Raw genomic sequence first — 15411 nt, 5'->3', positions numbered from 1 at the left:
AAGAGATGTCCTCACAGTAACTATGAATCTGGATAACCTAAGTACAGTGGGTAAAAATTGCCAAATCAAGATGTGGCACACCAATAAAAACAAACCAAAAACCAGGCTTTGCAGAATATAAATTGCAAATAAAGGTGGTAACGGTTTTGGGATTGATTTACCATAACCTACTATCACTTTGGTCCTGTGTGGTGTTTTTCAAGTGTGTTATAAATAAACCTGGATTAGATTAGATAACTCTACTTTCTAGCATCAGGGGTGTGTCACGTTGAAGGTCCCTCTATAAAACCTAGGTTTGCGTTACTTAAATTACAGGGTTAGATATTTCTTTTGTCTTTAAGTGTTGCTTAGGAAACACAAGATTCTTATTTAATCAGCTTTTTCGTTTTGTCGCTAGAACACCTGTTAGCTCACTGAAATTATTCACATTGTTTTATTCAGTCAGCGGTCCAAAAGCAAAGATTCATGATGTAAGCAGCAAAATCTTCACAGAACATTGGGCACTTTTCCCTGAATATTGGCTTAGATAATATTTTGATTATCAGAATAGCTTGCAGTTTTCAGTGTATCATTTAATAAAGATACAGCTGCAGGTCTGAATCAAAACTCTGCTAAGATTAGGGGAGGCTTAATAGTTTGCTGCTTTATGACAAACAAACACTGTTTGTGTTGTTTTATAATGGTTGTAGTATGTCATTAATGTGTTGTATTTTGGAAACTGTAGTGCTGAAAGACCATCTTCAGATAAATGTATTAATCTGATTAAGTATTTTTCTCTTTTTAGTGTGTTTATGTATAATCTATCACTGTAAATGGGTTCTGCTCTTTGTTTTCGTGTTCTTCTGCCTCTCAGCTGGTGCTGGATAAACAGCTGTTATGTAGGCCAGCGCGCCATGCATACAAACTGTGAAAAACATCTGTGATACACAAGAACCATGCCTGACAGAGGACCCTCGGAGAGAGTTTGGAGCCGTTCAGGGTCTTCTTATGCAGAAGCGCTGACTCAGCAGGCTCCCCACCAGCAACACCCAAATTTATGTCTGAGGTGTTACTGTAGCAACCAGCCTCAAATTGCGCCGAAATCTGGACTTGCTCCTATCTAGCCATGCTTCAAGGGTCAGGTGTTTATTTTTCCATCAAATAGGACTGTGTACTCTCAGGATCCAGTCTGAAAAATAGACCATAAAAAGGTTAGGATTTGACGGAGCATTCAAAGACTATTAGATTATTTTTCTCATTGAATCTCTGGGTTAGTGTTTTCTTGTGTTTGGAGGTGGAAACCTCATTAAATGTCAGGGTGTTGTGCCTCTGAATTCTTTTGACTTCTGTTTTATGGAAACGTCACTGTCCTTTAATGTCAGAGTGTTGCAAAAGTGTTCCTACCCCTTGAACTTGTTCACATTTTGTCAAAGCCTGTGCAACAGAAGGGTTATATGTAATTGTGACTATAGTTGCTAAGAATTGCGACAACAACCTCTATTTTGTTTAACCAAGTTTTTTACATGATGTCCCCATCACTCTTTGAGTTCAAACATTTGGGCATTAAAGGCAGTTAAAAGTCCATTCAACTCCTCAAATACACTGCTCAAAAAAATAAAGGGAACACTCAAATAACACATCCTAGATCTGAATGAATGAAATATTCTCATTAAATACTTTGTTCTGTACAAAGTTGAATGCACTGACAACAAAATCACACAAAAATCATCAATGGAAATCAAAATTATTAACCAATGGAGGCAAAATATACTTTCATCTTCTGGTCCATCATTGTGAAGAAAGAGCTGAGCCAAAAAGACAACCGATCTGTAAAAACATTTTAATGACAGTCTACTTTGCTGAGGTGCACCAATATTTACACTTTCTTAAATTGTCTTTATACATTTGGAGTCACACACATAAAAGTGGAAAAACACACTACAGGCTGATCCAACTTTGATGTAATGTCCTTAAAACAAGTCAAAATGAGACTCAGTATTGTGTGTGGCCTCCATGTGCCTGTATGACCTCCCTACAACGCCTGGGCATGTTTCTGATGAGACGGCGGATGGTCTCCTGAGGGATCTCCTCCCAGACCTGGACTAAAGCATCAGCCAACTCCTGGACAGTCTGTGGTGCAACGTGACGTTGGTGGATGAAGCGAGACATGATGTCCCAGATGTGTTCAATCAGATTCAGGTCTGGGGAACGGGCGGGCCAGTCCATAGCTTCAATGTCTTCATCTTGCAGGAACTGCTGACACACTCCAGCCACATGAGGTCCAGCATTGTCCTGCATTAGGAGGAACCCAGGGCCAACCGCACCAGCATATGGTCTCACAAAGGGTCTGAGGATCTCATCTCGGTACCTAATGGCAGTCAGGCTACCTCTGGTGAGCACATGGAGGGCCATGCAGCCCTCCAAAGAAATGCCACCCCACACCATTACTGACCCACTGCCAAACTGGTCATGCTGAAGGATGTTGCAGGCAGCAGATCGCTCTCCACGGTGTCTCCAGACTCTGTCACGTCTGTCACATGTGCTCAGTGTGAACCTGCTTTCATCTGTGAAGAGCACAGGGCGCCAGTGGCAAATTTACCAATCCTGGTGTTCTGTGGCAAATGCCAAGCGTCCTGCATGGTGTTGGGCTGTGAGCACATCCCCCATTTGTGGGCGTCTGCCCCTCATACCATCCTCATGGAGTCGGTTTCTAACCGTTTGTGCAGACACATGCACATTTGTGGCCTGCTGGAGATCATTTTGCAGGGCTCTGGCAGTGCTCCTCCTGTTCCTCCTTGCACAAAGGCGGAGGTAGCGGTCCTGCTGCTGGGTTGTTGTCCTCCTACGGCCTCCTCCACGTCTCCTGGTGTACTGGCCTGTCTCCTGGTAGCGCCTCCAGGTTCTGGACACTAACGCTTACAGACACAGCAAACCTTCTTGCCACAGCTCGCATTGATGTGCCATCCTGGATGAGCTGCACTACCTGAGCCACTTGTGTGGGTTGTAGAGTCCGTCTCATGCTACCACGAGTGTGAAAGCACCACCAACATTCAAAAGTGACCAAAACATCAGCCAGAGAGCATAGGTACTGAGAAGTGGTCCGTGGTCCCCACCTGCAGAACCACTCCTTTATTGAGTGTCTTACTAATCACAAAATATTTCCCCCTGTTGTCTATTTCATTTGAACAACAGGATGTGAAATTGATTGTCAATCAGTGTTGCTTCCTAAGTGGACAGTTTATTTCACAGACGTTTGATTTACTTGGAGTTATATTGTGTTGTTTAAGTGTTCCCTTTATTTTTTTGAGCAGTGTATTATTGATTTGCAAAGCATGAATGCCTGACACATGACTTATAGTCTGTTATGAAATACTGTGTCCAAGCTGTTCTTTGCAGTTGTACTATTGCAAACACTGATATTCCAATTGATGTGTTGTGTAGCTCTAATTTTGACACTTTACAGCCACATACATCAGTGTATTTTATTGGAACATACAGACCAATACAATAGCGGGCATTAAATTGAGGCTGAATGACAATTACACATCATTTGTTTTTAAAGATGTCTTTACAAATAAACATCTGAACAGTGTCACATGTCTCAATATTCAGCTGTGGATCCTTGCAGCTCCTCCAAAGTTACCAGCTTCTCTGATTGAAGCTTTCTGATGATGAATTGAGCTTTGTCAGATGCTCAAAGCTTAGGATGTTGTTTTATAACCTATTCCTGTGTTAAGCGTCTCCACAACTTTATCCCTGACCTTTCTGCTGTGTTCCTAGGTGTTCATAAAACCCCTTGTTATCTAATGTTCTCTAACAAACCTCAGAGGCCTTCACAGAACAGCTGCAATAAGATAATAATAAATTACACATAGATGGATTATATTTCCTAACTCAAACCTCTTGGAAAGGTTAGGTCAACAAACCGTATTCTGTACATCTGATTGATTGTTTTCCTTTGAGCTTTTAATAACTGAATTCTGTGGGTGGTAAAAAGCCTCTCTGCTACACTAAATGGAAAGTCAGATTGTATTTGATTAAAACAGGCAGTCTATCAATGATCAGTGTCATGGCCATTAACCAGTTATTAAAAGAGCAATCGATGAGTGGGAACTGGATTGGTCCGCCGCTCTGACTGTGTTTACATGTTCCTGGTGTTCCTTGTGTTGTCTGTGAACTGGGAGCAATGCTTTATTGCTTGTGTGTTTTTACTTACTGACACAAGATTCTGCTATCGATTCCATAGACATGTCTGAACATGTCCCGGCCCAAAACGCATCAATAAACACACCCTTTGTCTGTACTAACATAAGAGAAACAATGGACAGCTCGTGTTCACAGGGTTTAAAAGGACATTCAGACTCCAAGTGTTGAAATCATGGCACCACGACAGTTCTCTTAAAACAATATTTTCTATACTCCTTCCTAAAAGTCAGCTTCTGTATGGGGGAGCAAGCAGTTTAGTTACTGGCAGCCAAGACAACGTACACATATCAGGCTACAAGTTTGTTTGTGGACTCATTTGTGTCCTCATGTATAAGCATATGCTATACGTTTGGAAGTATCTCCTCGTCTGTCTGTGGCCCAGCTTGTCTGAATGCCAGAGATTACTCATTGGCAGATTAATGGATTGAGCTGACCCAGTAGCCTGCTGCATGCCTGAATTTGGGGCTTTCCTGCTGCTAAACCAACAGCTTTCCTCCTATTTTAAAGCTACTAGCCAGAGTATGAATTTATGTTTGTTTGTTTGTATTCTAAAACAACATCTAATAGTCAGTTTTTCTATTTGCTAGATTAAATATTCAGTTTCCAAATGCCAGTGCCTCTGCTGACATCACAAAAAGGCATAAGGCGACTTATCAGAGTCGCTCATCTGCCATATAGTCTAGCAATGACGGCTAATCAGCTCGATTCCTGTGCCTCGTGTGATGTCATCTACAAAAATTGGCACAAAGTAGAAATAGGCAACATGTTTTGTTTTAGTTTTTTTCTTTAAAACTTCACATTTTGTGAAATTGTGTTGTGGAAATCCATACTCCAATTCCCAGCTGTGGTTATATTGCCAGTGTAAATTTGTTAGTGGAAGCAGAGGTGCCATCTTTAAAAAAAAAAAAGACGTTTAACAGCACTGGAATGAAAATATATTTAACCATAGCTTTAGTTATTAATTTAATTTTTGGTCAAAATGAATGTTTATCTAGGACAAAGTCAACTCCTTTCTTGTTTCTCTTTTCAGAATATTCTCCTATCTAGATGTGGTTACACTCTGTAGATGTGCACAGGTGTCAAAGGTAAGCACAATCATTCAAAACTTTATGTAAACGTACACACTAGCAGCTTCATTTAAAACGTTCCTGGCTAAAATCATAGCATCTTTGATCTGATTTAAACACTTTTACCAGTCTTGAATTGCCTCTCAGCATTTATAATATGGTTCCCCCTGCTAGCTTTAAGCAAATTACCAGTGTTATTGTATACTGCAAGCTAAAAGCTCTTCATGATTAACTCATCTATAAAAACACTAAGCTATATAGGCATACAGTAGATTGCATTTGAAACTTTTCTTTGTTTTTATTAAGGTAATGTTCTATATCTGTTGTTATTTTACATAAACCAAAGTGTTAGAATTCCCATTTATTGCACATCCCAGCTGGGATTTCTAAATACTTCTCTGAATTATTTAGGTTGTTAACAATAGAAGACTTTCTTTAAGCCATTCTTGGATTAATTCTCTCCATACATTTCTAGTGACACTCGGGTCTGCTAAAGTTCTTGTAGGACCACTTGTGAATATTGATATTCACTAAGTGTTTGGCTCTGAGAGTTGGGTCTCAGTGAAGGTCCAATGCTGTACAGGGATTTATTTCTCTTTCTGGAGTGCCTGGTGTTTTTCTTCAACATTTTAAGTAAGTCCTCATTGCTTTTGTTGCTGATGTCAAAGTGACAGAGTAACCTGACGCAGAGGTCGAAAAAGAATGGGGAGAAAACTACATTATATTCTCCTCACCAACAAGTTTCCCCTCTGTATCCAAATAAGCTTTTGGAATGAAGAGGTGACCTTTTGTGCCAGTTTGAGTTTACTCTTTATTGTTTTGTACGGCCTTTTTGTCCCAACCTACTGTCTTTTAATTATTATTTTGATCAATTGTGGTTCAGTACAAGCCATGATAGGTTATGAACCCCTGGTAAAACCAAAACACTCATGAGGAACATCCAGCAGGTTGATAATATTTATTTAGTTTCATCATCACATTTTTCTGCAGAAGACCATGCATAGATTATAGAAAAAGTATTTGATATCATTGGTTGTGAAAGTGGGTACAAAGCTTCCCTAACGCATCAGTCTGTGGTAAACGATTTGGTTTGATTTAGTGTCAGAATAATGACCAAAACTGCCTAAGTACAAAATGGCTTACCATTGTAAGCTTTTAATATTTAAATTTTCAAGTTTATTTTGATGCTGTTTATAGCCATTTGTTTTGGACCTATATGTATCCAAAGGCAGTAAAATTGACATTTTTAAAGTAATAAATAATTTCCTTTTTTTTATAAAAACGGCCAAACAAAATTGGAAACGTCATATATTTTATTGATTTACCATGTAGCCGGCCCTCTAATTTCACCAGTTTTCTTCCTGCTACAGGAAATGTCTTTCACCCTGCTCCACCTCTGTCTGACCCACTTCCCTGTCTGTTTCTGTGTCCCCCCTCTCAGGCGTGGAATGTCCTGGCTCTAGATGGCAGCAACTGGCAGAAGATCGACTTGTTCAACTTCCAGACCGACATAGAAGTGAGTTCTGTGTTTGTAGCGGTAAAGGCGTTAGTATTTGTGAGTGCGTGCCTGTATCTGCGGCATTTGTAAATATGAATGTTTGCTGAGTAGCGTTGCCCAGCTGAAGGCTTAGTGTTGGGTCAAGAGGCTTTGGTGTTGACTGTGACGTCTCAGCTGAGCCACTGTCCTGTTGCCCACTCACATTTCTCTCTCTCTCTCTCTCTCTATTTGCCCATGTGTCCCTCAGGGCCGGGTTGTGGAAAACATTTCGAAGCGTTGTGGAGGCTTCCTGAGGCAGCTTAGCCTCAGGGGCTGCCTGAGCGTTGGAGATGCTTCTATGAAGTGAGAATCTTATTGTCTCTCTGGCACACACGCTGATTAGATGAGTGTACTTCCGCTTTGATCCTTTTTTTCAATAAAAAAAATCATCCTCTTGTTTACTTGCTGCTTTTGTCTCTGTGTGATTATAAAGTTTAAGCAGCTTGTACTTTTTCATTCCCAGGGGATTCTACTGAAAATGTACTTATTTACATTTCATCTTAGTTTAGTTTGTACCCACTAAAAAAACAAACATCTTGTTATATTGTTTTGTAGGAAGGACTCTATTGCTTCTATAAAAAGTAGGTTAACAGTGACTTGCAAAAGTATTTCTACCCCTTGAACTCTTTCTGGCCGTTTGTTTTGTCTTGTACTTCACTGATATTTCAAGTAGTAAGGTAAGGTAAGTTTATTTATATAGCGCTTTTCAGTAACGAGACACTCAAAGTGCTGTACATACAATTACAATACAATCACAAAGAACACAGAAAAACAAATCAAATGCTAAGAAATGTAAATTTCTATGAATCCTTCTGAGAAATCACAAAATCTCTGGTCAATATTACAATGATACAGATAACATTAATAATCCTTTGGGTTTTATTGGTAAGAGCTGGTTCTAAACCAATCTTTCTAAAGAGGTAATTATATCATTAAGTCCTCTATGTAGGGGAAAGCATCTTGTGCTAAGAAGTCTCATCATTCCACTGAATTATAACTAGTGAAGCTGAGTCACTGGTACAAAACAGCTTTAATCCACATTTTCAGGTGCTAATAATATATTGCTTTTACTGGTGCTGTTGAACTAAGTAATCTAATTAAGAAAGCTGGGTCATTGGTGTAAGAGCAGCTAAAGTCCAAGTTACTAATAATGTTTGGTTTTCGCTGGTAAAATCTATAAAAAGTAATGAAATCACACATTTAGGTAAAGTAAGATAGGAGGGGAAAAAAAATCATGTTTCAGACTCTATTCTTAGCAGAATAGAGTCTGAAACAGTACAAAAAAACCTCAGCAGGGGTGAGCAACACACACATAAGTAAAGATTCAGCAAGGGTACGGTGGAATCTTGAGGGTGTGAATATATAAGTCTTAGTGTGTTTGCAAGAATTAGACTGTCAACACTGATAGAAGCACCATCGTCCTTGAGAAGAAAGGTGGAAGTTTTATCAATCGGCTGCATAGTCCTATCAGCACACAGCTGGTAGGGGAGTGCTGGGGAAGAGCGTCGTGTTTATATAACATCCAGGAGATATTTTGTCGAAATCCAGTTAACAGAAGTTGCCAAGGCCACATTAACGTAATAGACCAACCCAGCCATAAATGTGTATTATCAAGGCTTTACATGACAGACCAACATTAAGGTAGTTCATAATTGTGAAGTGGAAGAAAAACGGTACATAGTTTTTCGAGTTTTTTACAAATAAAATTAAAAATTGTGGTGTGCGTTTGTATTCAGCCTGACTAAGCCGCTGCTTTGTGAAACCACTTTTCTTAGCAATTACAGCTGCAAGTCTTTTAGGGTATGTCTTTTCCAACCTTTCACATCCAGAGATTGAAATGTTTTGCCCATTCCTCTTTGCAAAATGATTCAGGTTAATAGAACAATGTCTGAATGTAGATTTTAAAGTTTCGCCACACCTTCTCAAATTGGATCTAATGTGCATTTGGAAAATTTTCACAGTGCTGCACGTTATCCACATTTAGTTATGTTACAGCCTTATTCCAAATGAAATGACACAGTACTACATCAACACAATACCCCATTAAGACAATGTAAAACAAGTTTTTTTTTTTAGATTGTTGCAAATTTGTTGCAAATAAAAAACTTAGAAATCACATTTACACAAGTATTCCCAGCAATGAAGCTCAGAATTTAGCCGAAGTGCATACTGTTTCCACTCATCATCCTTGAGATGTTCCTACAGCTTAAATGGAGTTCTCTTGTGGTACATTGAGTTGACTGGACGGATTAAGAAAGGCACACAGCCAAGACCTCAAATAGTGGCTTCAGAACCACTGTGAATTCCCTGGGGGGGGGGGGGCAAGACAGAGTCCAGACATGAATCCAATTGAACATCTCTGGAGAGATCTGGAAATGGCTGTGCACAGATGTCTCCCATCCAAGTTGATGGAGCTTGTGATGTACTGCAAACAAGAATAGGCACATCTGCCTAAAGAAAGGTGAGCTATGCTTGTGGCATCATTAAAAAAGACTTGAGGCTATAATTGCTACCAAAGGTGGATAAACAAAATGTTAAGGAAAGGCTGTGATTACTTGCATAAATGTGATTTCTTAGTTTTCTACTTGTTATCAGTTTCCAATAATCTCAAAAAAAACTTTCACATTGTCATAATGGGATGTTGTGTGTAGAATTTTGAGGAAAGAGATTCATTCGATACCATTTTTAGATAAACCTGTAACACAACTAAATGTGGATAAATGCAGCACTGTGAATACTTTCTGGATGAACTGTAGGTCTGGACTTTGACAGGGGCATTGAAACACATGAATATGCTTTAATATAAAGAATTGCATTGTAGTTCTGTCTGTTTGTTTCGGGTTGTTGTCCTTGCAGAAGCGGACCCTCTCTCCTAGTCTCAAGTATTTTACTGCTTCTAACAGGTTTTTCCCAGGATTGACCTGTATTTCATTCCAGTCATCTCCCCAATAAGCTCTAACCACCTTCCCTGTCCCTGTGGAAGAAAAGCTCACCCAGAGCATGATGCTGTCCCCACCCTGTTTCACCATGGGGATGATGTGCAGTGCTAGTTTTCCCCCTACATTTAGCGTTGGGTCAAAAAAGTTTAGTATTTGTCTCGTCTGTTCCTTTTTCAGCATGTTTGCTGTCTTCACTAAATAGATCGTGGCAAACTGCAAAAAGAAATTTTCATTTGCTGAGTGAATTTTGAAGGCAATTGGTTGCATTAGATTTTTTTTCAGATATATCAGACTAAATGGGGCTAATAGTGCTTTTCGGAATTTTGTTTGTAAAAAACCTAGAAAGTCATGAATTTTCCTTAAGCTTCAATTAAGCACTACTTTGTGTTTGTTTATCACATAAACTCCCACTAAAATATATTAAAGTTTGTGAGAAAACGTGAGAAATTTTCAAGGGGTATGAAAACCTTTTGAAATGAACTGTCAAAAAGTAAAATATGTTGTTCAGAGTTGAATGGTTTGAATGAGAGCAACATGTGAAATAAGACAACCCATTGCACTGTATTTATTGGCTCCTCACCTACTCCCACATTCTGACCTTTGAATTTATCCTTTGAGAAATGTCCTTTCCAACGTCTCACCTGTTTTCCAGGACATTTGCTCAGAACTGCAGAAATATTGAAGTGCTGAACCTAAACGGCTGCACCAAGATTGCTGACAGCACCTGCCTCAGCCTCAGCAAGTTTTGCTCCAAGCTCAAGCAGTTAGATCTGACCTCCTGTGTGTCCATCACCAACCACTCCCTCAAGGCCCTGAGGTATTTGTGTATCTTAGCCCTACTTTTAACACCTTCTTCCCAAAAGTGTTTTTTGTTATTTGATATTCATACCCTTTTGTTTTTATGTTACCCATTGCGTAGTGACGGCTGCAGAATGCTGGACATGTTAAATCTGTCATGGTGTGACCAGATCACACGTGATGGTATTGAGGCCCTGGCTAGAGGTTGCACTGGTTTACGAGCACTTTTCCTCAGAGGCTGCACCCAGGTAAGACACACAACTACTTCAGTTTTTCTTAATCACAAGTATTCTGTGTTTCTTTTTGGAGTACAGTGTTTTTATAATGTATCTTATTAAAAAGATGGTAAAATGATTGCAAACAAAAGCCCATGAATCCAAATGCAATGAATTAAAATTCCACCCCTCACTAAAATTGTAGCAGATTCTGCTGTAGACGTTTGTGCCTTTTTCAACACTTTATTTTCCAACCAACACAAGGTCAGTCAGTCAGTCATTTTCTACCGCTTATTCCATAGTGGGTCACGGGGAAGCTGGTGCCTATCTCCAGCAGTCTATGGGTGAGAGGCGGGGTACACCCTGGACAGGTCGCCAGTCCATCACAGGGCAACACACATACAACCATACACAAACTCATTCATACACCTAAGGGCAATTTAGAGTGACCAATTAACCTAACTGGCATGTCTTTGGACTGTGGGAGGAAGCCGGAGTACCCAGTGAAAACACACACATGCATGGGGAGAACATGCAAACTCCATGCAGAAAGACCCCCGGCCGGGAATCGAACCCAGGACCTTCTTGCTGCAAGGCAACAGTGCTACCAACTGCGCCACCATGCAGCCCCCCAACACAATCTATTAAGATTAAGTAAAAATGCAAAAATACCAACACAAGGTATTTTTGCATTTTTACTTAATCTTAATAGGTTTTCTTTTTAATGTAATGGTTTACAAAAAGCCAACACTTTCTTGTATTTATGTGCTTTCTTTCCTTGCCTGAGTATCAGTTGCTTCTCGCTTGGCAAAAGTATCCAACTAACCTCCATAAATCTGATTTGACAGAGCTCACATTAATCTTAGTCAAACACATCACTGCTAAAGATTCATCTCTTTAAGAGAGTAAAAAAAATACAACCCCAATTCCAAAGTTGGGACATTGTGTAAAATGTATATAAAAACATAATACAATAATTTCAAAATCAGAATCAGCTTTATTGCCAAAATGGCAAAATGCTTTTCCATCTATATGCAAATACAAAGACAAGATCTTTAATGTTCACACTCATAAACGTTATTGTTTTTTGCAAATATTCACTCATTTTGAATTTGATGCTTGCAACACATTCCAAAGCTGGGACAGGGGCAACAAAAGAATGAGAAAGTTGAGCAATGCTCAAAAAACACCTGTTTTGAACATTTGACAGGTAAACAGATTAATTGGAAACAGGTGAGTGTCATGATTGGGTAAAAAAAGGAGCATCCCTGAAAGGATGAACCGAGGTTCATCACTTTGTGAACAACTACGTTAACAAATAGTTTAAAATCGTTTCTCATCGTATAATTGCAAGGAATTTTGGGATTTCATCATCTACAGTCCATAGTAATTACAAAAAATTAAGAGAATCTGAAGAAATCTCTGCACTAAAGCTGCAAGGTCGAAAACCAACATTGAATGACCTTCGACCCCTCAGGAGGCGCTGCATTAAAAACAGACATCATTCTATAACAGATATTACCAAGTTGGCTCAGGAACACTTCAGAAAACCATTGTCAGTTAACATACTTTGTTGCTACATCTGTAAGTACAAGTTAAAACTCTACCATGCAAAGCCAAACCCATATATCAACAACACCCAGAAACGCTGCTGGCTTCCCTGGGCCTGAGATTATCTGAGATGGACTGGCACAAAGTGGAAAAGTGTGCTGTGGTCTGACGGGTCCACATTTTAAAATCATGGACATCGTGTTCTCTGAGCCAAAGAGAAAAAGGAGTTCCCTGATTGTTATCAACACAAAGTACAAAAACAAGCATCTGTGATGGTATGGGGTTGTGTTAGTGCCCATTGCATGGGTAGCTTGCACGTCTGTGAGGGCACCATTAATACTGAAAGGTACATACAGATTTGGAGCAATGTCTTCTGCCATCCAAGCAATGTCTTTTCTGGGGGCATTCCTGCTTATTTCAGCAAGACAATACCAAGCTACGTTTCTGCACGTGTTACAACAGCGTGGCTTTGTAGTAAAAGAGTGTGGGAACTAGACTGACCTGCCTGCAGTCCAGACCGGTCTCCCCAGACTGTTGAGCCACTGAAGTTGTTCATCAAAGAAGAATGGGAAATAATTCCACCTACAAAGCTTCAACAATTAGTCCTCAGCTCCCAAACATTTATTGAGTGTTGTTAAAAGGAAAGGTGATGAAACACAGTGGTAAACATGCCCCTGTCCCAGCTTTTTAGGAACGTGTTGCAAGTAATAAATTCAGAGTGAGGGAATATTTACAAAAAAAAAAAAAAACAATAAAGTTGATCAGTTTAAACATTAAATGTCTTATCTTTGTAGTGAATTCAATTGCATATAGTTTGAAGAGGATTTGCAAATAGTGGTACTTTGTTTTTATTTACATTGTACAAAACATCACAACTTCATTGGCATTGGGATTCTATTTTATTTTTCATTCTTTTTTTTTGAGTAGTGTGACATTTTAAGACTCTTTCATCGCATAGATAAATAATAGTTCTGGATCTCAATAAAAACGTTTTTGTTTTAACCCAGCTGGATGATGGCGCACTGAAGCACCTACAGAAGCACTGCCCTGAACTGACCACCATCAATATGCAGGCCTGCACAGTAAGACAGACATTTGACTGAGGGTTTTTTTAGGGAATGGACAAACTATTAAAAATTCATTAGAGACATTTGTGTGATGGAATGTTCTTCTAACTTGTTTTTGTATGCCTGACACCACCAGCAAATAACAGATGAAGGCCTGGTCAGTTTGTGCCGTGGATGCCACAAGCTGCAGATCCTCTGCATATCTGGCTGCAGTAATGTCACTGATGCATCTCTGACTGCACTGGGACTTAATTGTCCCCAACTCAAGTAAGAAGCATGGTTACTTTAACTGTAACTGGTTAATATAACTGCATAAAATATGAAATGCAATGATGGTTTGAATCTTTAGCCTATGTTTGGTATCAATATATGACCCCCTTCTCCAATTGCTCTTCAGAACTTGTGTTTCTGTTTTCCAAGGATCCTTGAGGCTGCACGATGTTCACATGTTACTGATGCCGGGTTCACAGTGCTTGCAAGAGTGAGTTTTGTAGTTTTCTGTCACCTCATTAGTACCGGTTACTCTTCAGTGATCCCCTTCACATTAGATTAAGACCTCCTCATGGTCTCCCAGACCTGTACGACTGTTAGAATACAGGTGGATCATGACAAATCTGGCTATGGTGCTAGAGTGCTCTTTGTACTCAACAATAAGTTTCTCACTGCTCCTTTCCCAGCCTTAACAATGCTACTGCACATGGGTAGTCCACAATGTATGGAATTTTCCTATGTATATGGGAGGTTTCTGTGTCTCCATCATCAGTTTTAGCTTTTCTTTGGAGTAAAAAAAAACACAGTTTCATCAGTTTATCCCCAGCAGGTAAAGCGGGCTTTCTGTATTAAACATGGCCCACTATTGAGCACACATGCGTTTGGTTGCATCCACATGAGTGGCATAGCAGGCTGTTGGCAAGAGCTGTAGATTAAAAACATTGGAGCATCATTGAGGGCACCATCAGCAATTCTCAGATCACCAATCGACAGTTGCATCCAGGCCCCATGTCATTGGATAAGCTAACACTTCTGCTGACAAAGTCCTCTATCACACCCAGTACCCAGATCAGCTCCACCTCAAATGATTGGAGAAATCTCATCCTCACCTACCTGTACTGTAAAATTGATGCACCCCAGAGGTCTTCTTCAGGACTGCAGAAATCATCTACGTTCTGGCTGATTGTTAAAGTCAGGGTGGGGTCTTACATCAATGTGAACAGGGTCTTGAGCCAAGCATCCATTTCACCTGCTTTTTCTGAATTGAACTGAATTTACTTCTGAGAAACCCATCTGCTTTTCTTCACAGAATTGTCATGAGCTTGAAAAAATGGACTTAGAAGAATGTATTCTGGTAAGTGAATATGTAGAATTTGAGGGCTTTTATTTAGGGTTGATCTGGAAAACGTATATGACTTTTGTCGGTTTGACTAAGAATAGGATAGGCTGAGGGAAAAGAACAGATCTGACTGTATGGATAAGCGTATTTTCCATAGTAATCAAGTTAAATCACTTTTGACAGAAAGTAGAGAACAGAGAGATTCACTGCAACACATTATCACTCAACACCGAGATCTCAGCCTCTAAGCTTTGTATAGACATGTGAGGAAAGTTTATTAATCAAGCTTGTCCTCCCCTCAGGTGACTGATAACACCTTGGTTCAGCTGTCTATCCACTGCCCACGGCTGCAAGCATTGGTAAACATTTACACCTGTAAGGTCTGAGTTTGTGCCAGAAGCCTCTCAGCCTGGCTATATATTAATGTGTCTTCATCCTTTCAGTCTCTGTCCCACTGCGAGCTGATCACAGATGACGGTATCAGAGCTCTCAGCAACAGCACCTGTGGCCAGGAGCGCCTCACAGTGGTGGAGCTGGACAACTGCCCCCTCATCACCGACGTGACCCTGGAGCATCTCAAGAGCTGCCATCATCTGGAACGTATCGAGCTCTACGACTGCCAGCAAGTCACTAGGGCTGGCATCAAACGCATCAGGGTGAGCAGACATAAATTCAGAGATTTTCCTTTGGATGTTTTTTATGTGAAAAGGTACAGTTTAATT

The 15411-nt window shown here is 39.9% G+C and overlaps 1 protein-coding gene across 1 annotated transcript in view; it reads left to right on the top strand.

Moving 5' to 3' along the window:
* The window catches only part of fbxl2 (F-box and leucine-rich repeat protein 2), a 33994-nt gene that overhangs the window by 13920 nt on the left and 4663 nt on the right, over window positions 1-15411 (top strand). The window contains exons 3-13 of the mRNA XM_047384655.1: window positions 5216-5270; window positions 6694-6768; window positions 6998-7092; window positions 10381-10545; window positions 10648-10774; window positions 13300-13374; window positions 13496-13626; window positions 13780-13840; window positions 14660-14704; window positions 14992-15048; window positions 15133-15345. Coding sequence (XP_047240611.1) covers window positions 5216-5270; window positions 6694-6768; window positions 6998-7092; window positions 10381-10545; window positions 10648-10774; window positions 13300-13374; window positions 13496-13626; window positions 13780-13840; window positions 14660-14704; window positions 14992-15048; window positions 15133-15345 — 1099 coding nt within the window. The remainder of the gene's footprint in view (window positions 1-5215; window positions 5271-6693; window positions 6769-6997; window positions 7093-10380; window positions 10546-10647; window positions 10775-13299; window positions 13375-13495; window positions 13627-13779; window positions 13841-14659; window positions 14705-14991; window positions 15049-15132; window positions 15346-15411) is intronic.

This window comes from Girardinichthys multiradiatus, chromosome 13 (assembly GCF_021462225.1).
Source record: "Girardinichthys multiradiatus isolate DD_20200921_A chromosome 13, DD_fGirMul_XY1, whole genome shotgun sequence".
Classification (NCBI taxonomy): domain Eukaryota; kingdom Metazoa; phylum Chordata; class Actinopteri; order Cyprinodontiformes; family Goodeidae; genus Girardinichthys; species Girardinichthys multiradiatus.
This window is presented reverse-complemented; position numbering and strand designations above follow the sequence as displayed.